This window comes from Aspergillus vadensis (genome assembly GCF_003184925.1).
Source record: "Aspergillus vadensis CBS 113365 unplaced genomic scaffold BO88scaffold_8, whole genome shotgun sequence".
Classification (NCBI taxonomy): domain Eukaryota; kingdom Fungi; phylum Ascomycota; class Eurotiomycetes; order Eurotiales; family Aspergillaceae; genus Aspergillus; species Aspergillus vadensis.
The window spans coordinates 435954-463787 of NW_020292046.1; the positions used below are offsets into that span (position 1 = coordinate 435954).

The window sequence follows — 27834 nt, forward strand, 5'->3', positions numbered from 1 at the left end:
GCTTTCCCCGTGACCCGATCCGATGCTGAGTGGTTCCTGGTCAAAGGAGGATCGGAAAGTTCGTAAAAGAAACCCATCTCAAAGGGTTATGGGACGGTACTAAGGTCTCCATGGGACTGGTAGTCTAGCGGTAGAGATGTGGAGGACCACCACCAGCCCAGGGACTTTTACGATGGAGAAAAAAGATCCAGTTAGGCCAACCAGCCATTTTGGTCTGGTCTTCAGATTTCAGGGTGTTATGATTCCCCGAACAACCTCAGGTATAATTATAACAACACACACTCACGCGAGAGAGGAAAAGACGCCGTTTGATCTTCCTCGGTGACGGAGTTCCCTTAAAGATTGATTATTATTATTCTTCTTCCTCTTATCCTCATTACTATTATCAATCGTCATTTATTTATATCATTCCGGGATCCATTAACCTCGAGGGATCAAATTGAATTGTTTTCCAACAATACCCCCGGCCCTGCAAACCTGATCCCTACTACTTCCTACTTATCTAACTATTTTCCCTTTCCATCCTCCCACCAGCACATCCCCGCCACACTAAGGCTATTGTCGCCCAGTGCTCTTTCGTTTCTTACCACCGCATCCTCGGCTCAAAGCGGATTGCTTTGAAGGGAAAAGTAATATATCTCTCGTCATCTCGTACTTGACGGTCACTCTTGTTCTTTTTTTATTCCCTCCACTATTATTGCTCCTCCTCCTTCTCCTCCTTCTACTACTACTACTTCTCTTCTCTTCTTCCCCCCCTCCCTCCCTCCTCCTCTCCCCACCTTTTCCCCTTTCACTTTTTCTGTGATGGCACAGTGAAAGTATCCCTTGTATTTCTCTTTTTTTATTATTTACACTTCCACTCGCTCGTCCCACGTTCGCCTTACACTCGCTTTGTTTGGTATCGGAAGTATCATTACGTTCGCTACGTTTGTGTTGATCAACGAAGAAGGAAAGAAATAAGAGAAGGACCGAAATTGAGAAAAAAATATATTGACGAAGGAGAGAAGCATTTATTGGCAAGCCGCATTGGGAACTGATCGGACTTATTGGATATCCTAATATCTCATCCTCACGGACTCTACGCGCTCGCTGATTGTTCGACAACCGTCGCTATATCTCTGTTTAATTGCCTCGAAGCTTGGCTCCGTGTCCATCCGACCAGAAGGGGGAGAATATTTTTTTTATTTCTATTATTTTCGACAATAGTGTCTTAATATTTCCGAAGCAACCAAAAATCCACGGGAAAGCCACTGATTGACTGGACGCCATCTACTTTCCGTGTCGTGTGGTCTCCTCCCCAGCTGTTCGTTTGCCTGGTCCCTTATACGCCGGATCTATAGAGCGATCTCCGTTTGTTGAGCGGAAGGACGATCATCGAACCACCCCCCCGTCTCTCGTCACGCCGAACAGCCCTCCCCATTTCAGCAAAATCACCTTTGATTGCAGTGTCCGCATTCGCTCATCTGTCTCAATTTTACCCTCCGAAGAGAAAAAAAGAGTGTGGATCGTCAGCTAGCCTTCTTGCCAACCTTGTCTCTGTAGTCCTTCACACGAGGTCGGACCTGGACTCAAACCATCGTGGATCTTTGTCTCGGCTGAGGACACCACCTTATTACAAACTAGCAGGGAAATATCTCAAATAGGCTGCGTTTACTGACGAAGCCTCTCCCTGTGCTGAAGTCATTGGTCTGTTAAGGTTGGTGCCAACCCCCTCCTCTCCCTTTGCCACAGACTCTGTTGGTGCCTTGCATCACTCTCCTTCGTGTCCCCTTCCCTCTGTACTCCTTGCTTCTCCAAGGTCGTGCCTTTGCCGCACAAGATCCCCAAGGAAAATTAGGGTCCACGATGGGTTCCGTGCGCTTGTCACCTCCCCTTGTATGGTTTCCGTCACTAAACTTCCGGATGTTTGTTGTTAACCCGCCCCCGTCAAGGTGTAGACTATCTCGTTTAGTCGCTTAGGGACCGTGACTTCTTTTGCATATTAGATTTCAAAAGACCTCAGAGACGCATCTCTTGTCTTTTCATCTCACCTGGTAAGTCTTGCTGGTCTATGCAGCGAGCCGGTTCCTCGCCTTTTGGGAGGGTTCGTACTCACTAGTTGGGTAGTTCGTGCCCCGACTCTTAGTCCTCATCATCCTGAGGGAATCTTGAAACACTTTCGCTTCCACAAACGCCAACAAAGCGAAAAAGGTCTTCTTTTCAGTTCGACCGGCTCGTTCTCGCTCGCTTTCGTCCAGAGTCTGCCACGGACATTTGCCATCCAACCTGCCCGCCGCGTGAGGTTAAAACAGCGCCATCAGATGGAAGCAGGTTTCTTATAGGTTATCAAAAGCATTCATCGGCAGCGTGGCTCACCACTGGTTCCTATTCTGCAGCCAACCTTTCGTGGTTTCACCCTGAGGCGTCGGATCCTGATCGCTGATTCGAAGCTTTTCGTGCCATCTTCCTCGTCCGGGCTGACAGCCACTTCGTGTCGTCATTCGTTTTGTCTCGGAGAGCTCGCTAGAGACTTTCCGACATCCTATCGTTTTTCCAGGATAAATTCGCTGTCATTCGCTTTTTTAAGCTGTTGTGCTTCGTTGCAGTTTCTGCAACACCTTCAAACTGGCTTACTCGAAGACGCACGGTGTTTTGGTGAGTCCAGTTTTCCTGCTCGCTGCCCAATTGCTTTTCGGTTCACTCCCATTTTTCTCTTGCTTTTTGACTGAATCAGATATTCTGATTCATCCACTGTCTTGCCGAGTGCCCCAGCCTTGTTTTTCCTGCAGTCACACCCACCATCTCACACACCCTGGACACTGAACTGACCCGGGGGGCGTTTTACAGTTCAATCCCGAATTACAAACACCGTTAATTCTAGACGAGTCGTTGGATTTTTCGGATCCTGAAGAGTCACAGTTTCTCGGTGCTTTTTCAGACGGCCTTCTGGCCAAGTCTGAGCCCATTTTGTCTATGTCTACTTTCCAGAAGCCCCCGCACGCGGCGTTGATCGGTAAGCACTGATACATCCACTTCCCCTTTCCCTCCTTCCGCCTCATGGACATGGCATGGCTGGTCCAGGGTTCCCTAGGGAACACCCACTGCGTCTGAATTTTGTAAGACGCTGACACTAACCCAACCTGATTAGACTACGACTCTGCTCGATCTCTGCATGATGGCATTCCGTACCAAGGCTATGGCCAGGCACCCTATGTGACGGCCACGACGCTGGTTCCTTCCCCCATGCCCGATCACGCAAGCCAGATTTCGGACTGTGTGCCCTACATGGCGAACGGAGAGTATGCGAGTTCCTACGAAGAGGGTCGTTCGCCAATGCTGGCCGCCGAGAATCGCCAAATACCGGAAGTGGTCTCCTATTCCCCCCAGAGAGGCTCCGAAGGCACCAGGGTCTTCGTCCAGATTCAATCGCCATATGACCTCCACTCATCGTCCTATGCGACTCTTTATCTGGTTTTCGGCTCGAAAAAGTGCGAATGTGTTCCTCACTTCCTCGGCTTCCAGGGTGCTTCGTTTCAATATGCACTTTCCGTCGATACCCCCCCTTTCAGCTCCACGGGCTCTCCATCGTTCGCAGTTCCCTTGCAAGTGTTCATGGATCATAATGACTGCCATGCAGTCACACTACAAGTGGGAGTTTATACCTATGAACATGCTTCGATGCAGTCCCCTTCCGACGAGTCTCGCAAGCGGAGGGTGCCTTCATACGCGGACGAACCCCTCTCCAGGGCACCCAAACGAGTCACCGGCCCACCAATGCATGCAAAGGAGTCGCCCAGCGTATCCTCCGCGACCTATTCACCGTATCTGCAGTCTCTGCCCGCAATGAATAGCTTCGTCAGCCCACACCACACGGCGGCATCGCCGCGGGTTCCTTCAACCCAGTATCCCGGCCTATCTAGCACGTCTCAAGCGTCTATCCGGGCGCCATCGCCTATCACTCCATCATACAGCCCGTCGTTCCTCGCGGTCAGCAACGATGCACGAAGCACTACTTATACTATCGGCCATCCTCTGCGTCAGCAAAGCCAAGCATCACCAGGCAGGTACGGAAATCCCACACTCATTCGGACGTCGACGTTGCAACAGTCGGGCGCATATGGTCAAACGCAGTCGTTCAATCCCTACGCTATGTGCCCGACGAAGGCAGTGTTGAAGTTGAATGGTGATCTCGATTCAATGACGGAAAGCTGGTCCAGAGAAGAGCGGGAGGCAAAGCGTCGGTTGGTTCAATTTACACGGATGCAGAGTGGCAGCACAATCCACGCAGACTTCAAGCCTGTGGCGCCTGAAGACCGTGCTCCTAATAGTATCTGCATCAGCTGCATCTACTGGGATGGGAAAGACGAATGCTTTGTTACCAGCGTTGACACCATCTACTTGCTCGAGTCCTTGGTGGGAGTCCGTTTCACGGTGGAAGAGAAGAACCGCATCCGCAGGAACTTGGAAGGCTTCCGACCACTTACAGTGTCCAAGGCCAAGGCTGACAGTGAGGACTTTTTCAAAGTCATCATGGGGTTTCCCGCACCAAAACCCAGGAATATTGAGAAGGACGTGAAGGTCTTCCCCTGGAAGATCCTCAGCCATGCCCTCAAGAAGATAATCGGTAAATACGTAAGTGACTCGTTCGTTTCATAGCCATCCCGAACAAGGCTAACCGTTGGCGATCTAGTCTGCTAGTTACTCTTCGATTTCTGGAACTCTGGCCACCCCGATTGGATCGAACTACACCAGCAACGGCGCTGCCTCTGACTCTGGCACTGAGCCTCAGAATGCAGCGTCGCCTCAGTCCGTGTCAGATACTGCTGCCCCAACTAACTACGGAGCCAGCCTAGCTGCTTCGACATATACACCCCCTTCTATGCCGGGCGGCTCGGAACTGCGAGGCGGACTGACTAGTGTCAATCAGCCCTATTCTTCCGCCTTGGCTACGCCCTACTCTTACCCTTCTGTCTGTCAGCAGCAGAGCCAACTTGGGCTCACAGCCACTGTGAACAGCAGAACTTGGGAGCTGAATCCTCTTCTCAACTCTGCCGCAGCCACCGGAAACCCCAGCAGCAACGCGTGCTACAACTACCTTGCTCCCATGCCGTATTCCGTGCATGGCCAGGCCCACGGGTCTTGAATCACCCGCGTTTCGGTTCCTCCTTGGTAATCTGCATCGACTGGCGTTTGGGTTTCCCGCTTTATTGCGTTGTGTTTCTTGCATACCTCATTGATACCTCTTTGATTATCGTCACTCCTTTGCCATGAGACTTGGGCGCTGAGCCCTGTGGGATCTCCTCGCACAGGATAGTTCAGTCCCGAGGCTCCTGGACTTTGCCACTTATCTTTTTCTTATGATCACTGTGAATGATCTTATGTCTCTCCTTATACTATTACCCTTCTTCATGCCTTGATGCCCGATATCCTTTTTTGCTTTGATGCATTATAGACGAACTGTTCCCGTTCTTCACCATTTAAACCATGTTTTCTTCTTTTATATTTTTCCTTTGGATTAATGTTGCATTTTCATGTGGGCATGAGGCTTTCGCTCCTTTACGAAGCTGTACAACTATCTGGCATAGCATGGCGCTGCCGTCGTTCCTTCTAGGTTGCAGGTTTGGGATAACACTTGGGATTGATGTACCAGACATCTGGATTGGCGAAGGATCAAAAGTGTGAAATGGGATTTGGGATCAGATTTGTGCACCTTGTGTTATTGTGTTATTGTTATCACTGTTGTTGTCCGCTGCTGGGTTCCTCTGCTCCTGTCACCGTCATTGTGTGTCTCTTGGAGGAGATGGTTCCCAGTATATTCACAGGACCCTGTCGCCACCAGATTTTGGTGACTGGGCTTATCGGGGCGGATCTATATATGCATAGCTTGCGGCGTCTGTGAATAATCCTGTTTATTTCTTACTTCTTCTGACTTGTTTTTCTTTCCCTTTGACATTTGGAGGAGGAAGAGTGCACAACTACATAAGTAATCTAATAATCGATCCCCAATCCAGAAGACAGACGCAATTCCGTAATCCGACATTTTCATACCCAGCGGTACCTGTTCGTAATTTTTCATTTTTATCTTATCGCCACCATCACCTGACCGGGGCGGGGAAAATACCAGCCAGCCGTCACTCACGGTAATTACTCAGTAATCGCGGTGACTCAAACCCACTTTCTTCCGCTCTCCTCCTTCTCGACTCTCTCTTCCCTCCCCCAGCTTTTCCCTCCACGTCCTTATCCAATTGACCGTTTTTGGTCTCTTTTTCTTTCTTCTCGTCCCTTACCTTGCTCCTACCTCCCTTTTCCTCCGCTACTCCTTCCCCCGTTCCTCACTGTTTCACCACCACTCGCCGGGTGTCACCCCCACCTCCCGCCACCATGGACGGAATCAAGAATGCATTTGCCAGAGCCAAGCAGGAGAAGCGCGCCGCTCTGGTCGCCTACTTCACTGCAGGATATCCCACTGTTGAGGAGACCGTAGATGTTCTGATGGGCTTGGAAAATGGTGGTGCTGGTATGTTGTCGACCCCGCCTTTTGCAACATCTCAAACATGGAGGGGAACTAATCGATTTCGGTGATCTGCAAGACATTATTGAAATGGGTGTCCCTTTCACCGACCCCATCGCAGATGGACCTACTATCCAGAAGGCCAACACCCAGGCTTTGGCCAATGGTGTGACAATCCCCCTTGTCCTGGACCAGGTCCGCACCGCCAGAAGCCGCGGTCTGAGAGCACCCGTTCTTCTGATGGGCTACTACAACCCTCTGATGCAGTATGGTGAAGAGCTCATGCTCCAACACTGCAAGGACGCCGGTGTCAATGGTTTCATCATGGTCGATCTCCCCCCGGAGGAGGCTGTTCGCTTCAGAGATCTTTGCGCCAGCGCCGGGTATGTTTTGACTGCATCGTGTGCGCAACTTTGGGTAGCTGGTCTAACATTTTCTGCAGTCTCTCTTACGTCCCCCTCATTGCCCCCGCCACCTCCGAGTCCCGTATGAAGCTTCTCTGCAAGATCGCCGATTCCTTTATCTATGTCGTCTCCAGAATGGGTGTCACCGGTGCTACCGGAAAGCTCAGCTCGAACTTGCCCGATCTCTTGTCTCGCGTTCACACCTGGTCCGGAAACGTGCCTACGGCGCTGGGATTTGGTGTTAGCACCCGCGAGCACTTCCTGTCCGTGCAGAACATCTCCGAGGGTGTCGTTATTGGTAGCCAGATCATCACCGTCTTGGGTGACGCCCCTGCCGGCCAGGCGGCTAAGCATGCCCAGGACTACCTCTCCAGCGTGACCGGTCGTCGCCTGGAGAGAGATGCTCAGGGCAAGGTGACTGGCTCCGTCAACGTGCTTGACCCCGTCCTGAAGGAGGCTCCCCCTGCCCTCTCTCAGCCCACCGATGTCATTACCAACGACTACACCCCGGCTGGTCCGGGCCTGGTCGACCAGATTGAAGCTCTGAACGGCTCTGGCGACCCTGCTCTTATTCCCTCCCGTTTCGGTGAGTTCGGTGGCCAGTACGTGCCCGAGTCCCTCATGGATTGCTTGGCCGAACTCGAGCGCGGGTTCGATCAGGCGCGCAACGACCCTAAGTTCTGGGAGGAATACCGCTCCTACTACCCCTACATGGGCCGCCCCAGCAGCCTCCATCTCGCTGACCGCTTGACGGAGCATGTCGGTGGTGCCAATATCTGGTTGAAGCGTGAGGATCTTAACCACACCGGAAGTCACAAGATCAACAATGCTCTCGGTCAGATCCTGCTTGCCCGCCGTCTGGGCAAGAAGAGAATCATTGCCGAAACTGGTGCTGGCCAGCACGGTGTCGCCACGGCCACCGTTTGCGCCAAGTTCGGCATGGAGTGTGTCGTGTACATGGGTGCCGAGGATGTCCGTCGTCAGGCCCTCAACGTCTTCCGTATGAGACTTTTGGGTGCTTCCGTCGTTGCCGTCGACGCCGGCAGCCGCACCCTTCGTGATGCTGTCAACGAGGCTCTCCGCGCCTGGGTTGTCCACCTCGACACCACCCACTACATCATCGGTTCCGCCATCGGCCCTCACCCCTTCCCTACCATCGTGCGTACCTTCCAGTCTGTCATCGGTGACGAAACCAAGGAACAGATGAAGGCTCTCATCGGCAAGCTGCCCGATGCTGTCGTCGCTTGCGTTGGTGGCGGCAGTAACGCCGTGGGTATGTTCTACCCCTTCTCGAACGACCCCAGCGTCAAGCTCCTGGGTGTCGAAGCCGGTGGTGACGGTGTCGACACCGATCGCCACTCCGCCACCCTCTCCGGCGGCAGCAAGGGTGTCTTCCACGGTGTCCGCACCTACGTCCTCCAGGACAAGCACGGCCAGATCTCCGAGACCCACTCCATTTCCGCCGGTCTCGACTACCCCGGTGTCGGCCCCGAGCTCTCCAACTGGAAGGACAGCGACCGCGCCAAGTTCATTGCCGCCACTGATGCCGAAGCCCTCACTGGCTTCCGTGCCCTCGCTCAAACCGAGGGTATCATCCCCGCTTTGGAGTCCTCCCACGCCGTCTTCGGCGCCATGGAGCTCGCCAAGTCCATGAAGACGGGCGACATCGTCCTTAACCTCAGTGGAAGAGGTGACAAGGATGTCCAGAGCGTGGCTGATGAGCTGCCTCGTCTGGGTCCTAAGATCGGCTGGGACCTGCGCTTCTAAATCACCACCTTTCCTTCCTCCTCATCCTTTGTCCTCCATCATACCTCTTGACATCTACTGCCACCTACTTTCTTCCTTTTCATTTGAATTTCCTGTAGATTTTTCCGTTTAGACTCTCTACAACCCCCTCGCATTTTCCGCTTAACGATATCAGAGCGATGAAGGAATCCTGCAACCAAAAAGTGACAAGCAAAAGTTTTAATGAAAGAAGGGAAAAAGAAAAGTCTTTTCGGTCTCAAGTTTCATCATTTTTTATCCTTATCTTTGAACTACTACCCACTTTGACTTGTGAGTCGAGTTGAGATTTTTCGGTTCTGATCGTTTTCGGTTTTACTCTTTTTGGCTTATTCTAGAGAGAGAGAGAGAGAGAGAGAGAGAGTTTTAGTACATATACCAGTATCGAATGCCATTGGGGTTCTTCTTTAATTCACATATGGTAATTTGGCTTTTAGGGTGATGATTCCGTTAGATTGTTACTAAATGTATTGAACTAGTTATTAAACGAACGAACGGTAAGTGTAAACAAACCCATAGATGGATAGATAGTATAGATAAGGTATCAATGCTGTCTGTGTGTGTGTGCATGCGTGCGTGCATTAGTTATCTTCATCGTGTCGTGTCATGTCATGTCATGTCAATAAAAAGCAAGCAAACTCCGCGAAGTCAAGTCAAGTCAAGTCAAGTCATTACTACATACACCTCATCAATCATCAATCTCCCAAATGTAATTGTATGCTTCGCTCCCATTTCGTCCATCAGCCACTCCCTCCGCCTAATCGACTGCGCACCCACCCCGTAAACCCTCCTGAACCCTCACCTCGACTACTCCGGCGTTGTTGTTGTTGTTGTTGTTCTGAGCCCTCTGAGCCCGACCAGGGTGATGACCATGAGGAGAATGACTGTGAGCTCCAACCCGATGGTGATGCAGCGTCTCGCGCTGCTGATGGCTGGGTCCGTTCGCGCTCCGGACTGTCGGGGATAACTACTGGGTTGCCGCTTGTGCCCTCTGCTGCTGGTCTGTTTCCGGGAGGACTGTTGGCGCCTTCAGTTCTGCATGCTGTTAGAAAGGGTCTGTGTGATGAAGCAACATAGGGAAGGGATCTTACTGGGGCGCATCAATGCTTCGTCGACAGTGCGGACACGTGTTGTGCTGGTTCAGCCACAGCTCGATGCAGCTGTAGTGAAACCAGTGGCTGCAAGGTAACACCGTGACCTCGGTCCCTAGCTCCACCGTGTCCATGCAAATCGAGCACTCCGCTCGACCTTCACTCCCCAGCATCTCCTCATCAACCTTCTTCTTCGGAAGCGATTGGATCGCACTGGGCGGGGCTGGTGGTGGCGCTCCGCGGTTGGCGTTCTGTTCCATCAGCTGAGAGATCACGCGGTCCAGCTCCTCCTGCGAGTATACTGCGTCCCCATGACGATCGAAGTTTAGCAACGTGGACAGCATGGCGAGGGGATTCGGCCCCGTCATCACCCGGACGCCGCCAGTGCCACCTGCCTGTGTGTTTGTGCCGAAATCCGAGCGGAACAGCTCCAAGATACTGATAATCATTAGCCCTGCAATATGAAGCAACGTCATCGGCAGCACCTACTCGCCCAGTGTCCGCAGAGGATTATTAACCGGTTGCGGACCATCCGCATCTCGCGGGTGCAGACCGCCGTCCTGCGTGCCGGTCCGGCCCTCCGCCTCGATGTCAAAGGCAAAAGATCCCAGTGTCCTCCCGCGGTCGCGATCAGTGCCTGAAGCTTGAGCTTGGCCGCCTGGGCGATTTTGCTGCCGGTAGGTGCTTGCAAGACCATGGAAGATGCTATCTAGACCCTGCACCATCGGCATGAGTGGGTCGGGATTTGCCTGTCGCTGTTGAGTCGGAGGTGACCCCCCTCGGAGGCCATGGGTATAGGTTGTGGTGGAGAAGGTGAAACGGCCGTCCGGAGACCGATAGGTGCGATGGGTGAAACCATTTCCATGTCCGGGACCCCAGCCATGATCGAAATCATCATCCTCCTCCTGGTGTGCCCAGGGGTTGTGGTCTGCCCATGGATTCGGGGAGCGGGCGTTGGCCGCGGCGGGGGGCGAGGGGGGTCGGTGGAATGAAGGCGGGGGCTCGGCGTCGGGATCTGGCGGGATTTCGATCTGGGATGGTCAGATAGGGTTGAATGGAAGTGATAGCGGAAGAGATCGTACAATTTCAGTAAAGTCTGACTCGCAGTGCGGACAGATCATGCCCTGAGCTTCGCGCAGCCAAACGCCGCCACAAGCATGGCAGAACATGCGGTCCCCCACGTCGGCCATGGCGATCCGGAATCCAACGGCGAAACGAGGCGTGGATGAGAGGGGGACGATAGAAAGGTGGGGTGGAAGGTTGTCACCGTAGACACTAGTCAGATGGTGGTGCAGGAGACAAGATCTGACGAATCAATCAGGCAGAAGGGATGTTGCGGTGATGGTGGTTGATAGTTCGAGAGCAGCAGCAGCAGCGCAATGCAGCGTCATTCATGGCTCGTTGGGCACGCATTCGTTCATCCACAAGGGCCACGGGCGTGACGGGGACAAGGACTTAAAGCATGGGAATCATCCGACGGGTAGATATGTTAGATATCAAAAAGATACCGACATCAGATGACAGCAAGAGAAAGAATGGAGAGAAGATGGAGGAAAGAAAGAGAAAAGCAGGAAAGAAGAAGCGACTCGGGATGACGTTAGCCACCTGTGGCGCAGCTGAAGATAAAGTAGTAATAGTAGTGATAGCATCCATTAACATTAATCACGCATCCAATCTTGCTGTCAGAACGCCCCAATGCAAGAATAAAAACACCCGAACAGCCTTATTTACACTCATGCACCCAGAACAATCAATTCACAGTCGCTGCCATCCCTCAGCGTCTCTTTGCCCCCCGCATCACCAATCCACCCACTACGCCGGCCGCCAGCGCCAGCCCTCCCACGATGGCAATACCCATCAGGCCCTCCTTGGACACCTTTTCATCGATGAGCTGGCCTAGACTAGCGGCCTGCAGGTTCCCGGGTTCCTTATCACGCAGTAGATCGTTGTACCGACGGGCTTCGCCGTAGTTACCGAGCTTGTAGTTGCCCAGCGCGAGGTAGTACAGACATTCGCGACGTCGTTCAGGCGCAGCGCGGAAGATCTCCGACAGCAGACGGACACCCTCTTGTTGTTCGACCCGGGCGTTGGATTTGATCAGACCCTATACATGCCGTCAGCCGAATGGATTTGCCTCGGGATATCTGCCGCTCCCTACCCAGGCGTAGTTGAACTTGGTCTGAATTCCCACGTAGTCACCTTCCTTCTCATACTGGGCGCGGAGCACCTGAAGTTCCGCTGGCTTTAGCGGACTGTGCACCGGTTAGCTTCGCTAGTTCTGGGGTATTGGTAGAGTATTCGATGGGGGGAAAGCGCTGACCTCTCAGCATCGGCGGCATCTGCAAGCAGGCAGTTAGCGGAGGGGGAGGGTCCAGCACCAACGGGGAGAGAAATACTCACAAGGAAGATTAGAGCCCATTCTGAAGAAATCTCGATGTATCTGGTGGGAAGACGAAGACTTTTGGCCGGCAGCGACAAGAGAAGATTCGGAATCATGGCCGGGGCTGCCTGGCGTCACGCGCTGTGGCGGTGCGTGCGGCGGTGGCGGTTGCTCCAACAACAAACATCTCTCCACTTCCGGAGTGTATTTGCTGCCATTGCTACCAGAACTACAAGGTCAATATCTAACATTACAACGTATATAGCCCTGGATTTACCGTCATCATGCTCCTCGACGAGAATCCCGCTGGTGTAAGTCCCTTTTACCCCTTGATTATGCTTATTGCTGACTCTCCAGCTCATCAACCACACCATCGGCAACTTCAACATCCACCCCGATAAACAAGCCGTCACCCGCATTAATGACTCGCTCGCCGCGCTACAGCAATCGCGTGAGCTGCGCACGCGCGAAGCCGAATCGGCCCTGCGCAAGCTCTCCCGGCACCTGTCCGCCCTGACGGCCCAACATGAGGAGGCCGTGACGGCGCATGACTCCGGCAAGCACGCCGCGGAGATGGTCGAGCTGGACACGAAGAAATTCCGTATTGCCAAGTCAGCTACCGAGCTGGAGATTGAGAGTGAGCGGCTAGAGGGCGAGCTGGAGATGTTGAAGGAGCGACTAGCCGATCTGGAAGCGCAGGGCTTGGAAGGCGATGAACCGACGCGCCGGGAGCGTGAGATGGATGATGCGACGCTGTGAGTGTCTTCCACCTAACTCATTGAAAGTATCCGGTGGCTGACTATTTTCTAGGCTGCGATTGAAAATCTACCGGTCCCTAGGAGTGGACATCGAGGCCGACGACGCGGGCAACTTCACCAAAGCGGTGATCCGCAATAGTCGCAAAGGCGATGTGCATGTGGTGAACATTGACCCGAAGTTCTCGCGGTTCTTCTATTCGAACTACTTTTGGTCGACGATGCAGGGATAGATGTGTTGTGTGAGATGGAAACTTTGGACGGCGTTTACGGATATACCCTGGCTTGATATGACAATACTATAACTACTATTACATTCTATACATTAAACTACTATGCTTTATACTCATGCAGTAGACTGACACCTCCTCAACTCCCCTCTCACAACCTCCCTCTCCTCCTCACTCAACCCACTCACCCTCCCATCCCTAGCATACAACAACGGCTTCTCAAACGGAAACAACCGTTCCACAACCCCCAGCACCTCCTCCCACCTCTCCTCCCCAACACCCCATAACTCAAACCACCTCCTCTGCATAACCTCCATCCTCTCCACCACCTCGTCTACTCCCGGAACCTCCTCCCCATCCCACGTCACCCTCGCCTCCGCATCCTGCTCACCAGCATCAGCACGATAAACAACTCCGACCCCCAACCCATCCCCGATAACCCCCTCAACCCTCTCATTCCAAAGCACCTGCCTCACCCTCCCCTCCAGCCCAACAAGACACCAAACCAACGGAAACCGACTCCTAGTCAGCGCTTCCCGCACGCCCCTCGTCGCCTCCCTCGGACTAGCCAGCATCCCGATGACGCCTGTCCCGCGCCATCCCACCGGCGCCGATGCGAACGTGCCCTCGAGTTCGCGAACGATATTAGGCCCGAGTTTCGTCTTGAGCGCTTTGCATTGCACGAGCACGCGCGGCGGGTGTTCGTGTGCGGGGAGATGCCAGGTTCCGACGAGGTCTGTGCCGGCGTCGGAGCGGCCGCCGGTGCGGTGGAGGAGGAGCGCGGAGGAGCGGAGGGTGGATTGAATGGTGTATTCGTAGTGGGTGCCGATGTAGGTTGTGCTTGTGGGAAGGAGGGAGGTACGTGAGGCGTGGGCGAGAAAGGAGGGGAGTGTGGTGTGGGATGATGAGGATGGGGGGATTGGGGGGTGGGGGAGTTTGTAGAGACGGCGGGTTAGGGGGGATAGTGTTGTCATTATTCTTATAATTAAAAGGCTGTAGATGTGCATTGGATGTGTGTGTATACTGTGGTTAGTTGAGTGTTAGTATTTATCTAAATTTATGGCGGAGTAAATTAAGCTTGACATACCTGGAGAGGAGAGGAGAAGAGTAGAAGTTGGAGAAATACTTTATTTAGTTTTTGGGGTTTATCGGACGGAATTCAAACTTATCGGGGAGCGGAGATTAGCTTAAGCTCTGTCATTTCACTTCTTCACTCTCCACCTCCACCATCACCCATCGTCGTTACTAGTTCTACAATTCTCACAACTACACTACTCTCCACTACACTACACCCACAACAAACCAACAAGAGACAGACGAGAGAGGACACAATGGCAGACATCCTCACGCAACTCCAAACCTGCCTGGACCAGGTACACCATCCCCATACCACCTCAACCCACACCCACACCCAACTAACAACCCAACGCCAACACAGCTCGCAACCCAATTCTACGCGACCCTCTGCTACCTCACAACCTACCACGACAACATCCCCGCGACACCGCCGCCTACATCCACAACTCCCAGCGCCGCACCCCTCCTCGCAAAAATCCCCAAGAACGCATCAACACCCCCGGTGCCCGCGTCCGCGCCCCAAGCAGCACAATCCCAATCGCAAGCGTCGCCGCCACCACCCGACAGCACAAATCCCCCGGGCCAGGGACAGAACGCAGATCAACAGCAACAGAACGCAGATGGGACAGCAGAAGGGTTACCTGCGCCGGATAGCCCCGCTACGTTTGCTGCGCGACAGAGGGAGTTGGCGCGGGATTTGGTGATCAAGGAGCAGCAGATCGAGTACTTGATTAGTGTGTTGCCCGGGATAGATAGTAGTGAGGCGGAGCAGGAGAGGCGGATTCGGGAGCTGGAGGGGGAGTTGAGGGTTGTGGAGGGGGTGAGGGAGGAGAGGAGGAGGGAGTTGGGGGCGTTGAGGAGGAGGTTGGAGGGGGTTTTGGGGGTGGTGGAGAGGGGGATTTATTCTAGGGGTTAGATTTACTATATACTATATGCTAATGTATCTTTTATGTTGTTCTGTTGGCTGGATATGGAGTATGGAGTTGACTTGCGTCTTCTAATTAGCTTAGCTTAGCTTTCTTTGTCTTTCTATCTTCCTTCCCTTTCCTTTCCTTCGTTCTCCTCTATCGTGTATCAAGGAATTAATCACATAGCGAAAAGGACATACATCAATGAGATCAAATGAATGGGTGGAAAACAAAATCCAGATGCATGAAATGAGGGTGAAAAAAATCCAGGAATGCAATAAATCAACCAAACGCCTCTCGGGTATCAAACCAGTATTATCAGTATGAGCGCAGCATCTCCTTCTAGTGAATGTGGTGCTTCACTAGGGAATAAAGGAATCATCGGTATATCACCATCACTTGAATAAACTCCGGTATTCGCGCATGCGATGCTCCTGCACCTCCTTCTTGTCCAGCTTTCCCCGGTTCAAACTCAAATCTGCCAGCTGCTGCTTCTTCTTCGCTAGCTCGAAGATCTTCTCCTCAATACTGCCCTTCATCAAGAACTGTACCGTCGTCACTTCGCGCGTCTGCCCGATGCGATGTACGCGGTCCACGGCCTGCGCCACTGCCGCTGGGTTGTACTGCGGCTCCATTATATACACCTTGGACGCCGCTGTCAAGTTCAGACCCACGCCGCCGGCCCCGATCGTCGCCAGGAGCACCGTGATGTCCGGGTTACTGTGAAACTCCTCCAGCGCCTTGCTTCGCGCCGCCAGACTCATCGTCCCATCGAGCCGTGCGAACCCGTTGATGTCGTTGTCGCGCAGCGCAATCTCAATTAAGTCCAGGTGCGACGTCCACGCCGAGAACACCACGCTTTTGATCGGCCGCTCCCCGGGCCCCTGGCTCTTACTCTCCTCGGCTGTTTCCAGGAGCTGCGCCACCAGCGCCTTGGTCTTCGTGTGTGGTCCCTCGTACTCCCCTAGCGTCTTTCCGTGTCGTCGGCTCTGTTTGGCTTGCGCCTGATCCACCAGGTAGTCCTGCAGCCCGCCTACCGTGATGGTGGAATACGAGGCTGGCATCCAGCCATCACACACCTGGCATTTGATGTCATGCGCCGAGCCCACCGGACGGTCAAAAGCGTGTTTCCACCCCGAGAAACAATCAGGACACAAGACATCGAAGCACGGCAGCAGAATCGCCATGGCTGTTTGCCTGTCGGCCGGGCCATTATCGGAGTTTGGCTCCTCCAGGCGCTTCCCGCATACAGCGCATGTGTCGGCGGAAGTCTCCTGCATGAGTGTAAACATTTCGTAAGCCTTTTTGTCGGTGGCTCCGGCAGCGTCGCCTGCGCCTTCTTCGAGATCGATTGCGTCGTGCACGCTCAGTCCCTTGATGCGCTTGCGGTCGTCTGGCTCGAGGAGTTCCTTGCCGTGAGCGCTGATCTGTCGGAGGATCATCATCGCCTTGAGGATGTGGTGGTACATGCGACCTTTCATCTTGGACTGCTCTTCACCGGCAATCACCCGCATCATGACGTTGGACTCCTTGCGGAAAAACTCGTGCAACTGTTGTTCCTTCTCCGTAAAGTTGAGCACGATGATCTTATCGTGCCGTGCCGGAAGATCAATCTTGTCCTTTACTCGGCGGAGCGTGAACGAATCTACCAGCACCCGCAAGCTGGCCAGCACTGATGCATCGCCCGTTTTGAAACGACTGAGGATGTGTATTCCGAACCGCCCTCGGTCGTCATAAGGAAAGAGCCCCAGGAACTTGGTGACCGAGAGGAGATCTTCGAGGCGATTCTGGATGGGCGTTCCGGTCACGGACCATCGCCGCTGGGAATTGAGCTTAAAGATGGCCTGAGTCTGCGCTGCACTCTGTTCGCGGATTGTGTGCGCTTCATCCAACACAATGCGGAACATGTTCATCTTGGTCAAAGGGCTGACGCCCCGCTTTGCTCCGCGTCCAGACAGCTCACTGAGGACGATGCTGTACGTGGTGATCACCAGGTCATATTTGGACAATTCTTCCACGTCATTGGTCCGGGTTGGTCCATGGAAAACATAGGACGAAAGCGCTTTTTCCTTCAGATGCTCCTTGATCTGATTGGACCAGTTGTTGACAGCGCTGAGAGGTGCCACTAGCAGCGTCGTCTTGGTATTGCGGATGCCCGGCAAGCTGCGGACCAGCTCGGGATCTGGGATCAGATCCGCCCACTGGTTGGCCTCCTCCAGGGAAGACAGAACTAGGGAGAGAATGCTCAAGGTCTTACCCAGCCCCATCATGTCCGCCAGCAGTCCTCCCAGACTCTGTGGAGGCTCTTCATCTAGCACCATCCCGCTGATAATTTCACGGTACCGCCTCTTGCCATTCTGACGATAAACCACCCGCCAGAGCGAGTTATTGTCCGCCTCCTTGGGCCCGAACCTGCGTGGCTTTTCCTTCTCTGTCATGAACCAAAGTGCCTGCTTCTGATGCCGAAGCAATGGCGTGGCCAAAGAAGACGGAGGGTCCATCTCGGGCAAATTGTCGGCGCTTTGCAGCTGATCGAACATTTTCATCACGGCGTCGTTTACTTCTTCGGCTGTTCGCACTTCATAGTTGACTCCCACCCGACCCCTCGCAGCTGCCGCAGGCAGCATCGCCGCTTGAGCCCGTCGCCTCTCTGCATGTGGATTGTGCACAGGAACGCCCTGTTCCACCGAAAATGGCGTCCCTAGCCAGACATTATGCTGACCCAGATGCTTCCCCACAAGTTCTGCATCCTTCCTTAGACCATACAGATTGACGGAGGCTCGGTATGCATATGAGCAAGGCGCCCAGGGCCACTCGTCGTCTTTTCTTCTCCGGACATCCAACCGGGCGGTGATATTTACCTTCAGAGCCGGCGAATCGAGGAGCGGAACGACCACCGACGCTGTCTTCGCATCAACCATCCCGAATATCTTTCCGTTGGGATCTGACACTTCGATCCGGTTATTCTGGCCCGGTTGTCGATGCACGCCTAGCTTCATAGAAGGCCAGTCGTGCGTGGAGTCGCCAAAGATAGTCTGAGACGAAGGCTTAGGAACCAACTGCGCCTGAATCGTAGCATTCTCAATCTTCCCATAGCAGACTCGCTGAAGACTGAGGTCATTTGAGCCGGTGACCTGCACATCGTCGTCATCAGTCGCTGGCCCTGACGCATCTAATATAGAGTCAGCATATTATTTCAACCCACATATCCATCATCCTACCAGTAGTCAAATCAACAACATCAGGCAGCACGGCCGGGGAATTCGAATTCGAACGACCATCCTTCATCCAATTGCCCAAGCCCGTATTTCCCACGCCTGAGAACTTGTGGTTCACAGACCCTGGCGCATTCTCTTCTATTTTGATCCTCTTATATAGCTGGCTCGAACGCCCCTCCACCCCGTACATATTCTCAATTAAACTCCCGTGGCGCGTTTCATCCATCTGTTCCGAAGACCGTTTCCCGTCCGTCCGCTCTTCGAACTGAGCACTAGCAAACTCCACATCCAGCGCGGGTTCCAAACTCGCCTCCTGCTGCTGTGGCGACGAACTCCCCGTATCGCGGGTACTCGGCGACCTCGTAGATAGTGACTGCGATCTGGACTTTGACCTGGGGCTCGCCCGCTGCGACGGCTGGCGGCGCCGGGGACTTAGAAGCCGCTGCGCTGCGGAGGCGGTTCCCGCGGGCGGCGCAACGACAGTGCGCGGGGGCGAGGACGACGGATCTTGTTGGGCGCTTGTTCCTACTGGGAGAAGAGGTGAGTTTTCGTTGGTGTCTAAGTCGATGGGGTCATCTGGAGGGGAGGGGCAACGCAGCGAGGCAGGCAAGGAGTATTGACGGTTGGGGTGATGGTCCTCTTGGTGATGGTCACTGGGTCCATCGCTCCAGCGATCCGATGGGGTTCGAGTGGGATCCGGGGAGTTACCATTGTTTTTCTGCTGCTGCTGTTGAAGCTGTTTCTTGTAGGCCCGCGGGTCCAGGAGCATGGCGGCGTGGGAAGCCATGATTCGATACTGGATGCAGGTGCCCGAGACACGCGTGCGACGTAGAGTGTTAGGCCCAGTGACTGATCACGGATCGGATGAGACGATGGCGGGGAGACTGGGAGGGACATCTAGATCGGTTCGAAAGAGAGTCGGGATTGCCTGCTGCAGGTGGAGGGAAAGGCTGGGCTGAGCATCCAACAGAGAGAGAGTTACTCGGAGGGCGGCAGTCCGGTTAGTTGGTGGTGGTAGTGGTGGTAGCCTTGGTGGTGGCGGCGTAGGGATGAGCGTCAAGTGAGAGAGTGTGTGAGGGGGAGCTCAGATCTCTTCCATCTTACGGCCAGGATGAAATGATCGGCCGGGCAAGAGGAAGCGCCGAAAGAAGCAAGCTAGTGATGATGGTAGAGTGAGGGGTGACAGAGGAAAGAAGAGAGAGTAACTAGATAATTAGCAAGGAAGTATCAATCTAGTTGCTTGACCGTGACGAGGAACCACCGATACATGATAAGATTGCGGGTCTTTCTCGGTCGGCGCTGTTTCAGTGCCCACTTTTCACCTGCTGATATCCGTCTGATATCAATATCTAGGAAGAGGTCTGACTTTCCCCCAAATAATTTAAGCACTCTTACATCATCGCTGACTTTGTATTAGAATTCTAAATGTACTCAAAACTATATACTGGTGTATTATGTATAAGGTAGACAGACAAGGAGGCAACCGCCCAAAAATCCCTCGCGAAGATCAACTTCCATTTCTATGACTAAACCATCAAGATTTTTCCAACAAGGACCAGACCCTGCAAAAGAACTCCTCATGCCAGGTTATCATGATACACGCTAAATAAAAGAAGAGAAGAAGAATGTGAAGAAGAAGGGAAAGATGAGATGGGACCTGCGCCGATAGAGAGCAGATCCTGACTGATCGCAAGCAAACAACCGGGTTAACACCAGGTAAACACCGGGTTTTTGCTCTTGACTGCTTCTAGTCGCTCGACAATCACCTTGCGCTGGTTGCCTTCCATTCCCTCTGCGGCGGCATATCCCAGGTCGCCCTCCAGGTCGTCGCTGCTCCAGATCAAATGCGCCTGCCCACGCGCACTGGACACCGAACTGTGCTTCTGGTGCCGGTGGCCCGGGCGGGGAGGGAGTGTCGCCCAGCTTCGGTCCAGGCCTCGTCCCTGGCTCAGCTCGTCAATGCTGTCGCGCCCAAATCGGTAGTCGCCCATCGTAGCAGGGCTGCCGGACTGGGCCCGGGCATGTCCCGAGCTGGACCCGCGCCCGCGGGAGAGCTCGAATCGGTTCGGATTAGGTAGCTCATTTGGAGGAGAGCTCAACCCCAGTAGGTCGACATCAGGGCCAGTACCAAAGGACATGGCGGCACCAATGTCCATCTCCTCGTTGTCGGGATCGTAGCTGGCGTGTTTATCGTAATGTTCATAGCTCTTCACCTTCCGTTTCTGCGCATCAGTCGACGGCCCGCGGAGGGGGATCGCGACTGGAACATCCACCAAGTCATCCCAAACGCACACACGCGTCCGTCGTGTCAACTCCAGCGGACCATGATCGGGGTGCTTCAGCGTTTCCACTACGTTCCAGGCTTGTCCCTTCATGACGGCAATCTGTCGAGCAAACATGCTCTCTTTGAAATCGGAATCCTGCGAAAATACCCGCCGGAGGGCCATTTGAGTCCCGCTCCACCAGGCCGTCGAGGTAAGAAGGGGCAGAAAATGGTCGCGAGTTTTCTGCGAAAACGGCTGACCGATCAAAGAAACCGGAAGGAACAGCCAGCCGAACGGGAAGCTTCGCCACTGTGACAGGTTAGTAAGGCTTGTGACATCGCATTGTTATTAAAACGGTGGACTTACGGCATCGGGATGCTTCCATGGCCACGACAAGCTGTTGTCAATGGCTCCGATCTGAACGGACACCTGGGGATCGGTTGCGTTCAATGGGGTCCCAGTACGGCTAACGGCTACCATTGCCTCACGTCGCCGATAAGGATGCTGAGCTGCAGTCGTTCCGTTGGAGTTGACAGAAACGGGACGAGCAGGCGGCAAGTCTTCATCATCCTCTTGTGTTTGCACTCCGTTGGGCTTTGGCGGGTCGGCGACAATGGAAACCTCTTCAGTCTTCCAATCGATCTTGATCATCCAGTTATCCAATCCACGATCCGTGTTCCGCATGATATAGTCGAGGATCACAAGCTTCTCCAGTTCTTCCCGGAACGACTGCTTCAAGCCTTCCGTCCAGTAAAACCGCCGTTCTCGGCTTTCCTCGCGGGGGGATGGCGTGCGTGCCTGACCGTCTTCATATTCTTCTTCGTCCTCGTCATCAGAATGGACGCCTGAGGGGCGGCAAGCTTCACTCCACGGCCGCTTCTTGCGCTTCGGGGCATCCTCAGCTCGGAAACCAGTGTTAGTCTGGTCTGGCCAAGGGTGGTCTCGCAGGAAGAGATTCGCATCCTTGTACCCCTTCAAAAAGACCTGGAAACTGCCTGCTTTTGGAGGAAGCGGCCTCTTGCCCATCCAAGCCTTCCTGCGGTCCCAGAAATCGTAGAAGAAGGATTTCGAAGATAGCCAAACAATGTCGGTGTAAGGGACAAGGTTCGTGTGAAGACGCGAGTCGAGAACATACGCCGCGGCTTCCGAGACATATGACAGATTAGGAATCAGGCATGCCCGGCCAAAGAAACAGGGGAATAAGTTTCGGTGGATCCATTTGGTCCACTTCGGGTTGCGGGATGCATATGGTTCCTCATCCTTGGGCTTGAACACTCCCACAACTTTACCCTCGGCATTGCGCGCAAAGTAACTACCAGAGCTTCCTTGTGAGATCATCCTCGGATGGACACCCATCTCAATGGCTATCCGGACACTCTCCACAACTTCTTCGAACTCGTCCCGGGCTCTACGCGCAGCCCCCTCGATCTCATCCGACTCGAGGGCTTCCGCAGAGATGGGCCGAACTCCGTCGGGAGCCTGGAAGACAGAGTGATAGATCTCCAGCTTCTCCTCCTCGAAGGTCTTGCCCTTAACACGGTTGATCTTGAACTTGGAGGCGATCTCCTCCGCCCACCGTTCGAGACGGGCATTAATGGCCTTAATGTCGACCCCGGAATTCCTTCGTCCTCGGCGATACTGGCCACTCAGTCGTCGACGGTGTTCGGGAGGTGTGGACAGGCCGGCGGCCTGCATCTGGGCTCGGGAGGAGATGGGAGCATATCGGGGGGCAGACTGGGAAATCGTGCTGGGGGCGTGTAGGTCGTCATCGTCGGAATAATCGTACAAATCATTGGCTCTATCTTCCTCCTCTTGAGCCAAGCGGGCGTAGCCCGAGGTCGCTGGCCGATTACTTTTGGGCATAGTGAATGGAAGTGGGATATTTTATGAACTAATGGGACAAGTCGAGTCGGGAGGCAACCACTTTCGGACCATATGAAGGCGACGGGGCAAGGGAAAGAATTAAGGTAGGAGGTGGATAATGAACGGCGAGAAGGGGAAGGATGATTGATAAACAAACTCAAGCCATTACTGGATTAGAGACGTGTAAAGACGAAGTAGAAGCGATAGTCCCCGACCACGGAGAGGTAGGGAGAGCGACAGAGAGAGGGAGGGAGGGAGAGAGCAGATTCCAAGAATCCAGAGCCGGAGAGAGAGTTCGAGGCAGCGCCGCTGTCATCTTGAAGAAGTGGCCGCTCGCCGCAATTACCACTCGTACCGTCACCGTACCACCAATTACGGCGGCTTAGTCAAGCACATGGCAGTCAGGGTCCAAATCAGCCACACCCCGGATACCATACCATACCGCACCGCCACCGCTGGTCGTATCGTGCCGGTGGGATCCACTCGAGCTTCACGGAAGCCCCTGAATTATCGATGGCTCGCAACGCGATGCTTTTCCCCGGAGAAGGAATAGACGTTTTCTGGGGAAGGGGAGAGATATCAAGAAGGTTGCTGCTCAGTTGGAGCTATCAATTCCCCTCTGATCCAGCTTGTCAGTGGGTTGAGTGAGAAAGCACACAAACTACTACTTCACTCCGCAGTCTCTGTTTCTACAAATAGTAACAGCCATGATCTGTTCTTCAAGACTGAGCCAGATATTTCAGGGTCTTATGTTTGATGGATACTTGTCGTCCAGTTCATCGACAACAGCTCCTGCCATTGACCCCGTGCAGACACTGGCAGCCGTTTTCCAGCACTTACACTCCACGCGATATGCGCGCCATGGCTTCGTCTCTCCAACGAGATTATGCTACGATCTAAGACATGGACCGATAGAGTGAAACGAGGTGCAGTAGCATGATGTATGAAGAATTGCTATAATGGAAAACATCAACAGTCGAATGGTTGCGCACCAATCAGCAATACCATGACTGGTTCCGATCACAGCAAGCATGAGTCCTGGTCAGCCACTCTGCCGGCCAACTATAGTCTGCTATTGACGCTCAGCTCCACCTCAGCCTCCACTCCACTATAGAAAAGTCGTGAGTGATGATGGTCACTGGCCGTTGAAGGACAGGCTTGAAAGACAAAAGAACACAGGGGCGATCACAGTAAATACTAGGCTGGTGGGAAAGGGGCATGCAGGGGCGCGACAACAACATTGCGAAGATTCATTCCGGGCCCGTCCCGCGCATACTATTAGATAGGCGCATAAACCTTGGAGAGCAGAAGCATAGCATAGCAACAGCCCGGGACTGACTGGGGAGGAGGTGATAAGGAGGAATTCCTACGGGTGACGGATCCCTATCCAAGATTTAATCTGAGTATCCAAGACTCGGCTGGGCCCAGCCAAGCGGCGGTTCCGCAGAGCCATTTCGATAAATAATCGATAGCCTCCGACGCGCGATAGCAGCCCCGATAATCAACCCTCGATCTTCCTTCTCCCTCCCGACCATCCTGTTCCCCTCCAGATTTGTCTCGAATCCCCTTCCCCAAACCCTATCATCTTCTTTCGTATGATTCCTTTCCGGTCAATCCGCTTGGATTCTTCTGTTTTTCACCTTCTTGTCGCTCCTTTCAGCAATCGCTCCTTGGGTCGACTTGCAGCAACTTGTCCCCGAGACAGCCTTGTGCTGAGATCTTTTACTCCTGGAGTATAATCTCTGATGTCCCTTGGGCCGGACAAAAGCAATTATCAAGAACAAAAAGAAAATCATTTCGGGCTTGAAAAAAGTTTATTGATCGTTTGATCACATTTGGTCAACCAAAAAAAGTTGAACGACATTCCATATCATTCCTCCCTTTCAGACGTGGCTGGTCCTCTCCAACGGCACGAATCTTTCCTCTCAAACCGTCGTATACCACTCCCGGAACGTCGGAAAACTTCCCCTCGAATCGTCTACAATTCGGTCATTTGGGGCCGGATTTCTAGCTAGTTCCCTCCGACAACCTCCACGGTGGCTTCACTCCTGTTCCGGGCGTCGCCCATCGACCCAGCCCTTCGTCCGCCGTCGCCGTCGAACTCCCAGTCTCAAGACTCGAACTACAAACATACTTCCTCCTCGACTGACAGTCAATCGGGATCGCGTCAATCGACCACGGATACTGGCGCGGGAGCATCATCAGCGTCATCGCAGTATTCTGGAACGCTTCCCGAGGCGAGCTCTCTAGATAAATACACCCACAGCCCGAGCAGTAGCAGCAACGGTAGTGCCTTTCCCAGCTCTCTGGGCCCATCTCTGCCTGGACTCTCTGCTTTGGCCTCGGTCGCATCCGCGCCTACTTCCAATCTGCGGTATGTGTACCTAGCAGGAACCTTTCCCTATGCGAGTTTGCATAGAACGAGACCAGGTGACGGAATGAGAGGGGAATCGCAATGAAGATCATACGTGATTCCCCTGCCATGTCCGAAGGGGCAATATGATAATTTTGAAGCTCACACGCCCAATGCGCCCGTATCTCTGGTTATGCTGACGAGTCTTACGTGTACAGAGCCTCGAGTAGCAATGCGCAGCCCAGTATGGCCAATATGACATACGCGACATCTTCTCCGGCTGCCACTACTGGTGGACAAGGCAATAATCCTGTAAGTTACTGAAATGATCTTATCATCGGAGGACGATGGTTCTTATCGAGCTACGCTGGTTTTGTTGCTTTTTCCTTCTTGCCTGGGGTGAAATTTCTGGTGTTCATGGTGACCCTTAATTTCCTGGGTTTCTTTTTCTGTGCCAATCCAATCTGCTGTTATCAGCAGCCGCTGGGGGCTTGGCGCCGCACCACCTGCTCCTTATCGCGCCAGCCCATCAAATCTCTCCCGATCTTATCAACCCAGCGCTCTTCCTCCTCCATCCACTATCAGTCCGCTTCCCCATCTTCTGTCTTTCCCTCCCCTCTCCTTCGCGCAATACTACTGTTCCAAAAACGATGGCGACCACATTGGCTGATCACAAACGTCCTCAATTACAGCCTGTGTGCCAGAATTGCGGCACTTCTACGACACCTCTCTGGCGCAGAGACGAACTCGGCTCCGTCCTTTGCAACGCCTGTGGCTTGTTCCTCAAACTACATGGCAGGCCCCGTCCGATAAGCCTAAAGACCGATGTGATCAAGAGTCGCAACCGGGTCAAGACTGCTGGTCAGGGCCCTAAGCGTAAGGTGAGTCGGTCGTCTAGAAAAATTTTCCCTGGCTGTATACTGTCGTCGTTCACCTGAGATAAGGGTCGCTAACAATCATATCAATCTCTTATCAGTCCGGCGGTGCTATCGATACAAATGGCTTGTCTACCTCGAGGTCCGAAGCAGGGACGCCGCCCATGGGGTCCCAAGGATACCGTCGCGCGTCGCGGAAGGCATCACCGGGCCATTCCGACCGATCCAACTCACCCGTCTCCCGAACCGAAACGCCTGGTATCCCTTCCATGCAACAACCACACCCGCAGTCGCAACACAATGCCAACATTGCGCCCCAGCACATGTTCGATAGTGTCACAATTGGCGACCATGGTCTCAATCAGCCGAATGCGCTACCCTCGGTGCAGCCGCGCCAGCCCTCGCCCACGGCGACCTCGGCGGCTGTCGACCGCCATCTCGAGTCACCACAGACCTACGATGGACTGCTCGCAGCCAATACCTCTTTGAAGACTCGCGTGAGCGAATTGGAGTTTATCAATGAACTCTTCCGGGGCCGGGTGACGGAACTGGAGCAGAGCGGCGCGACTGCGCGCCGATCGGAGATGATCGTCCGGGACTCCGAGGTACGACTCCGGCGGTCTCTGGAGGAGGCCCAACGGCGCGAAGACGATCTGAAACGGCGGATATCTGAGCTGGAGCGACAGCTTAGCGACCAGACTTCCTCTGCCAATCCGGCGGGCAATGACAGTCCCGGCGAACCGCTGGCCAAGCGGATGCGGCTGTCCGACGTCGTGGAGCAACCTGCGGAATCGCCGACAAAATCCCCCAAGAGTGTCTAAGGCCTCACGGGAGGGGTCTTTGTTCGGACGATGGACGCGCATGCGTGCGTCGGGCAGCACCGACGTAAACAAATGCGCACACAGTCTGCGGTGCTGCGTTCTCTGATCTTCCCCGGTCTCTTTGATACCCTTTACGAGTCTTGTCATTGGCTGGCTGTATATCGGATTAACTACCTAATTATATCACACAACCTTCTTTTCGAGCCACTTTCCCCTTCTCTTCTTCTACTCATCCTATTTGTTCCGATATGAGTCGGGGAGAGATTATTCTGCGCCTGCACCTACCCCCTCATCCCAGCCCGACCGCACAAAAAACCCCTCAGAAAGAGCGAAAAAGAAAAGGACCTGTAAAGGGTTTACATGTGTTCAAAGTAATTCGTGTTATTATTAACTCCCTGAATCTAACTACTGTCTTCTTCCAATATTGTCTATCGTAATACCGATCATCCGATGCAACAGTACCGAGTGACCACATACTAGTATACTTCCGAAGGCGGAAGGAACCTTCACAGTATCCTCATTGTAACCCAACCTAACCTAATCATTCCTAAAGACCACCGACCCTATATCATCCCACTTTAATGATGAAACCCCCAAACCTGGGCATTCCATCTCATCTCATTACTCCACTGCGTCGATCCGATTCCTTCCTTATCAGTGCGATGGATGAAGTGCACTGGTCACGAGTCCGGAGTACCCGGAATTGTACCCGACCTCCTTACAATGCAATCTGCAATCTGCCCTTATCAATGCCCATCACGCAAATCCTCCCTTTATTATTGGCCCAACCTGATTCGTTGTCCGTCGGGGATACGACGTTGATCGGCATCTCCTCACTCAAATTTGCTTGTTTATAACCATAAGCAGATTTTTGTCCTATCTATGATCTATCTATATTTCTATATATGGTAATTTAGGCCCTTGGGGGTTGTTCATTACCCGGATTCCCGACGGTCGGGAATGTGCTGATTGGAGGGTTCCCCGCTTTTGAAGGAGAGGGATGCGGTTATACTAACCTATTGTTGGGTTGGTGAGAGTATTGTTATCTGGGTTTATGTTTAGATAGAGTATATTGGTAGGTGAGGGGGTAATGGTGGGTAATGACTTAGTGCATGTAGGGGGATGTCGCCATTTGGAGCGCAATGCTCGTTGGCTCTAGTACTTATCGGAGGTAGATGGATAGGCATCTGGATGTCTCTTCCTATCTTCCAGTCAAATGTAAGGGCGCATCCATGATGCTGGCATCAGGAAATCTTCTTTGTAGAGCAGTCCTGGCTGGGAGAGGATTAAAGTGTCAGTGATGAGAACGGATAATAATCGGAG

General features: G+C 53.4%; 9 protein-coding genes across 9 annotated transcripts; 5 read left to right on the forward strand and 4 right to left on the reverse strand.

Annotated features, from left to right (window-relative positions):
* Window positions 1-3222: 3222 nt before the first annotated feature.
* Window positions 3223-5122, forward strand: medA (transcriptional regulator medA; the record flags this gene model as incomplete). The annotated part of the gene is made up of 2 exons (XM_025702957.1): window positions 3223-4611; window positions 4670-5122. 2 exons carry the CDS (start codon window positions 3223-3225, stop codon window positions 5120-5122), a joined length of 1842 nt encoding a protein of 613 aa, XP_025564099.1.
* A 1021-nt stretch (window positions 5123-6143) lies between these two features.
* trpB (tryptophan synthase TRP5) lies at window positions 6144-9087 on the forward strand. The gene is made up of 3 exons (XM_025706486.1): window positions 6144-6496; window positions 6570-6873; window positions 6933-9087. The coding sequence occupies exons 1-3, from the start codon at window positions 6361-6363 to the stop codon at window positions 8659-8661; spliced, it is 2169 nt and encodes a 722-aa protein (XP_025564100.1). The 5' UTR covers window positions 6144-6360; the 3' UTR covers window positions 8662-9087.
* Window positions 9088-9416: 329 nt separating this feature from the next.
* BO88DRAFT_337650 (putative RING finger domain protein) lies at window positions 9417-10957 on the reverse strand (the record flags this gene model as incomplete). The annotated part of the gene is made up of 4 exons (XM_025702947.1): window positions 9417-9711; window positions 9768-10205; window positions 10257-10798; window positions 10850-10957. The coding sequence occupies 4 exons, from the start codon at window positions 10955-10957 to the stop codon at window positions 9417-9419; spliced, it is 1383 nt and encodes a 460-aa protein (XP_025564101.1).
* A 584-nt stretch (window positions 10958-11541) lies between these two features.
* BO88DRAFT_452564 (mitochondrial fission 1 protein) lies at window positions 11542-12186 on the reverse strand (the record flags this gene model as incomplete). Its single annotated transcript, XM_025710702.1, has 4 exons — window positions 11542-11871; window positions 11926-12019; window positions 12088-12106; window positions 12168-12186. 4 exons carry the CDS (start codon window positions 12184-12186, stop codon window positions 11542-11544), a joined length of 462 nt encoding a protein of 153 aa, XP_025564102.1.
* Window positions 12187-12370: 184 nt separating this feature from the next.
* Window positions 12371-13236, forward strand: BO88DRAFT_403942 (kinetochore Spc24 family protein). Its single transcript, XM_025706487.1, has 3 exons — window positions 12371-12458; window positions 12505-12902; window positions 12958-13236. The coding sequence occupies exons 1-3, from the start codon at window positions 12432-12434 to the stop codon at window positions 13133-13135; spliced, it is 603 nt and encodes a 200-aa protein (XP_025564103.1). The 5' UTR covers window positions 12371-12431; the 3' UTR covers window positions 13136-13236.
* A 12-nt stretch (window positions 13237-13248) lies between these two features.
* Window positions 13249-14106, reverse strand: BO88DRAFT_452566 (uncharacterized protein; the record flags this gene model as incomplete). Its single annotated transcript, XM_025710703.1, has 1 exon — window positions 13249-14106. One exon carries the CDS (start codon window positions 14104-14106, stop codon window positions 13249-13251), a length of 858 nt encoding a protein of 285 aa, XP_025564104.1.
* Window positions 14107-14353: 247 nt separating this feature from the next.
* Window positions 14354-15125, forward strand: BO88DRAFT_487081 (med21 domain-containing protein; the record flags this gene model as incomplete). The annotated part of the gene is made up of 2 exons (XM_025712520.1): window positions 14354-14505; window positions 14571-15125. The coding sequence occupies exons 1-2, from the start codon at window positions 14464-14466 to the stop codon at window positions 15123-15125; spliced, it is 597 nt and encodes a 198-aa protein (XP_025564105.1). The 5' UTR covers window positions 14354-14463.
* A 61-nt stretch (window positions 15126-15186) lies between these two features.
* On the reverse strand, window positions 15187-22742 carry BO88DRAFT_363279 (uncharacterized protein). Its single transcript, XM_025703941.1, has 4 exons — window positions 20966-22742; window positions 20060-20908; window positions 18339-19071; window positions 15187-18289 (listed from the first exon to the last, which is right to left on the reverse strand). The coding sequence occupies exons 1-4, from the start codon at window positions 22460-22462 to the stop codon at window positions 15513-15515; spliced, it is 5856 nt and encodes a 1951-aa protein (XP_025564106.1). The 5' UTR covers window positions 22463-22742; the 3' UTR covers window positions 15187-15512.
* A 2633-nt stretch (window positions 22743-25375) lies between these two features.
* Window positions 25376-26933, forward strand: BO88DRAFT_403947 (putative GATA transcription factor (AreB)). Its single transcript, XM_025706488.1, has 2 exons — window positions 25376-25696; window positions 25792-26933. Exons 1-2 carry the CDS (start codon window positions 25466-25468, stop codon window positions 26509-26511), a joined length of 951 nt encoding a protein of 316 aa, XP_025564107.1. The 5' UTR covers window positions 25376-25465; the 3' UTR covers window positions 26512-26933.
* The last annotated feature ends 901 nt before the right edge of the window (window positions 26934-27834 follow it).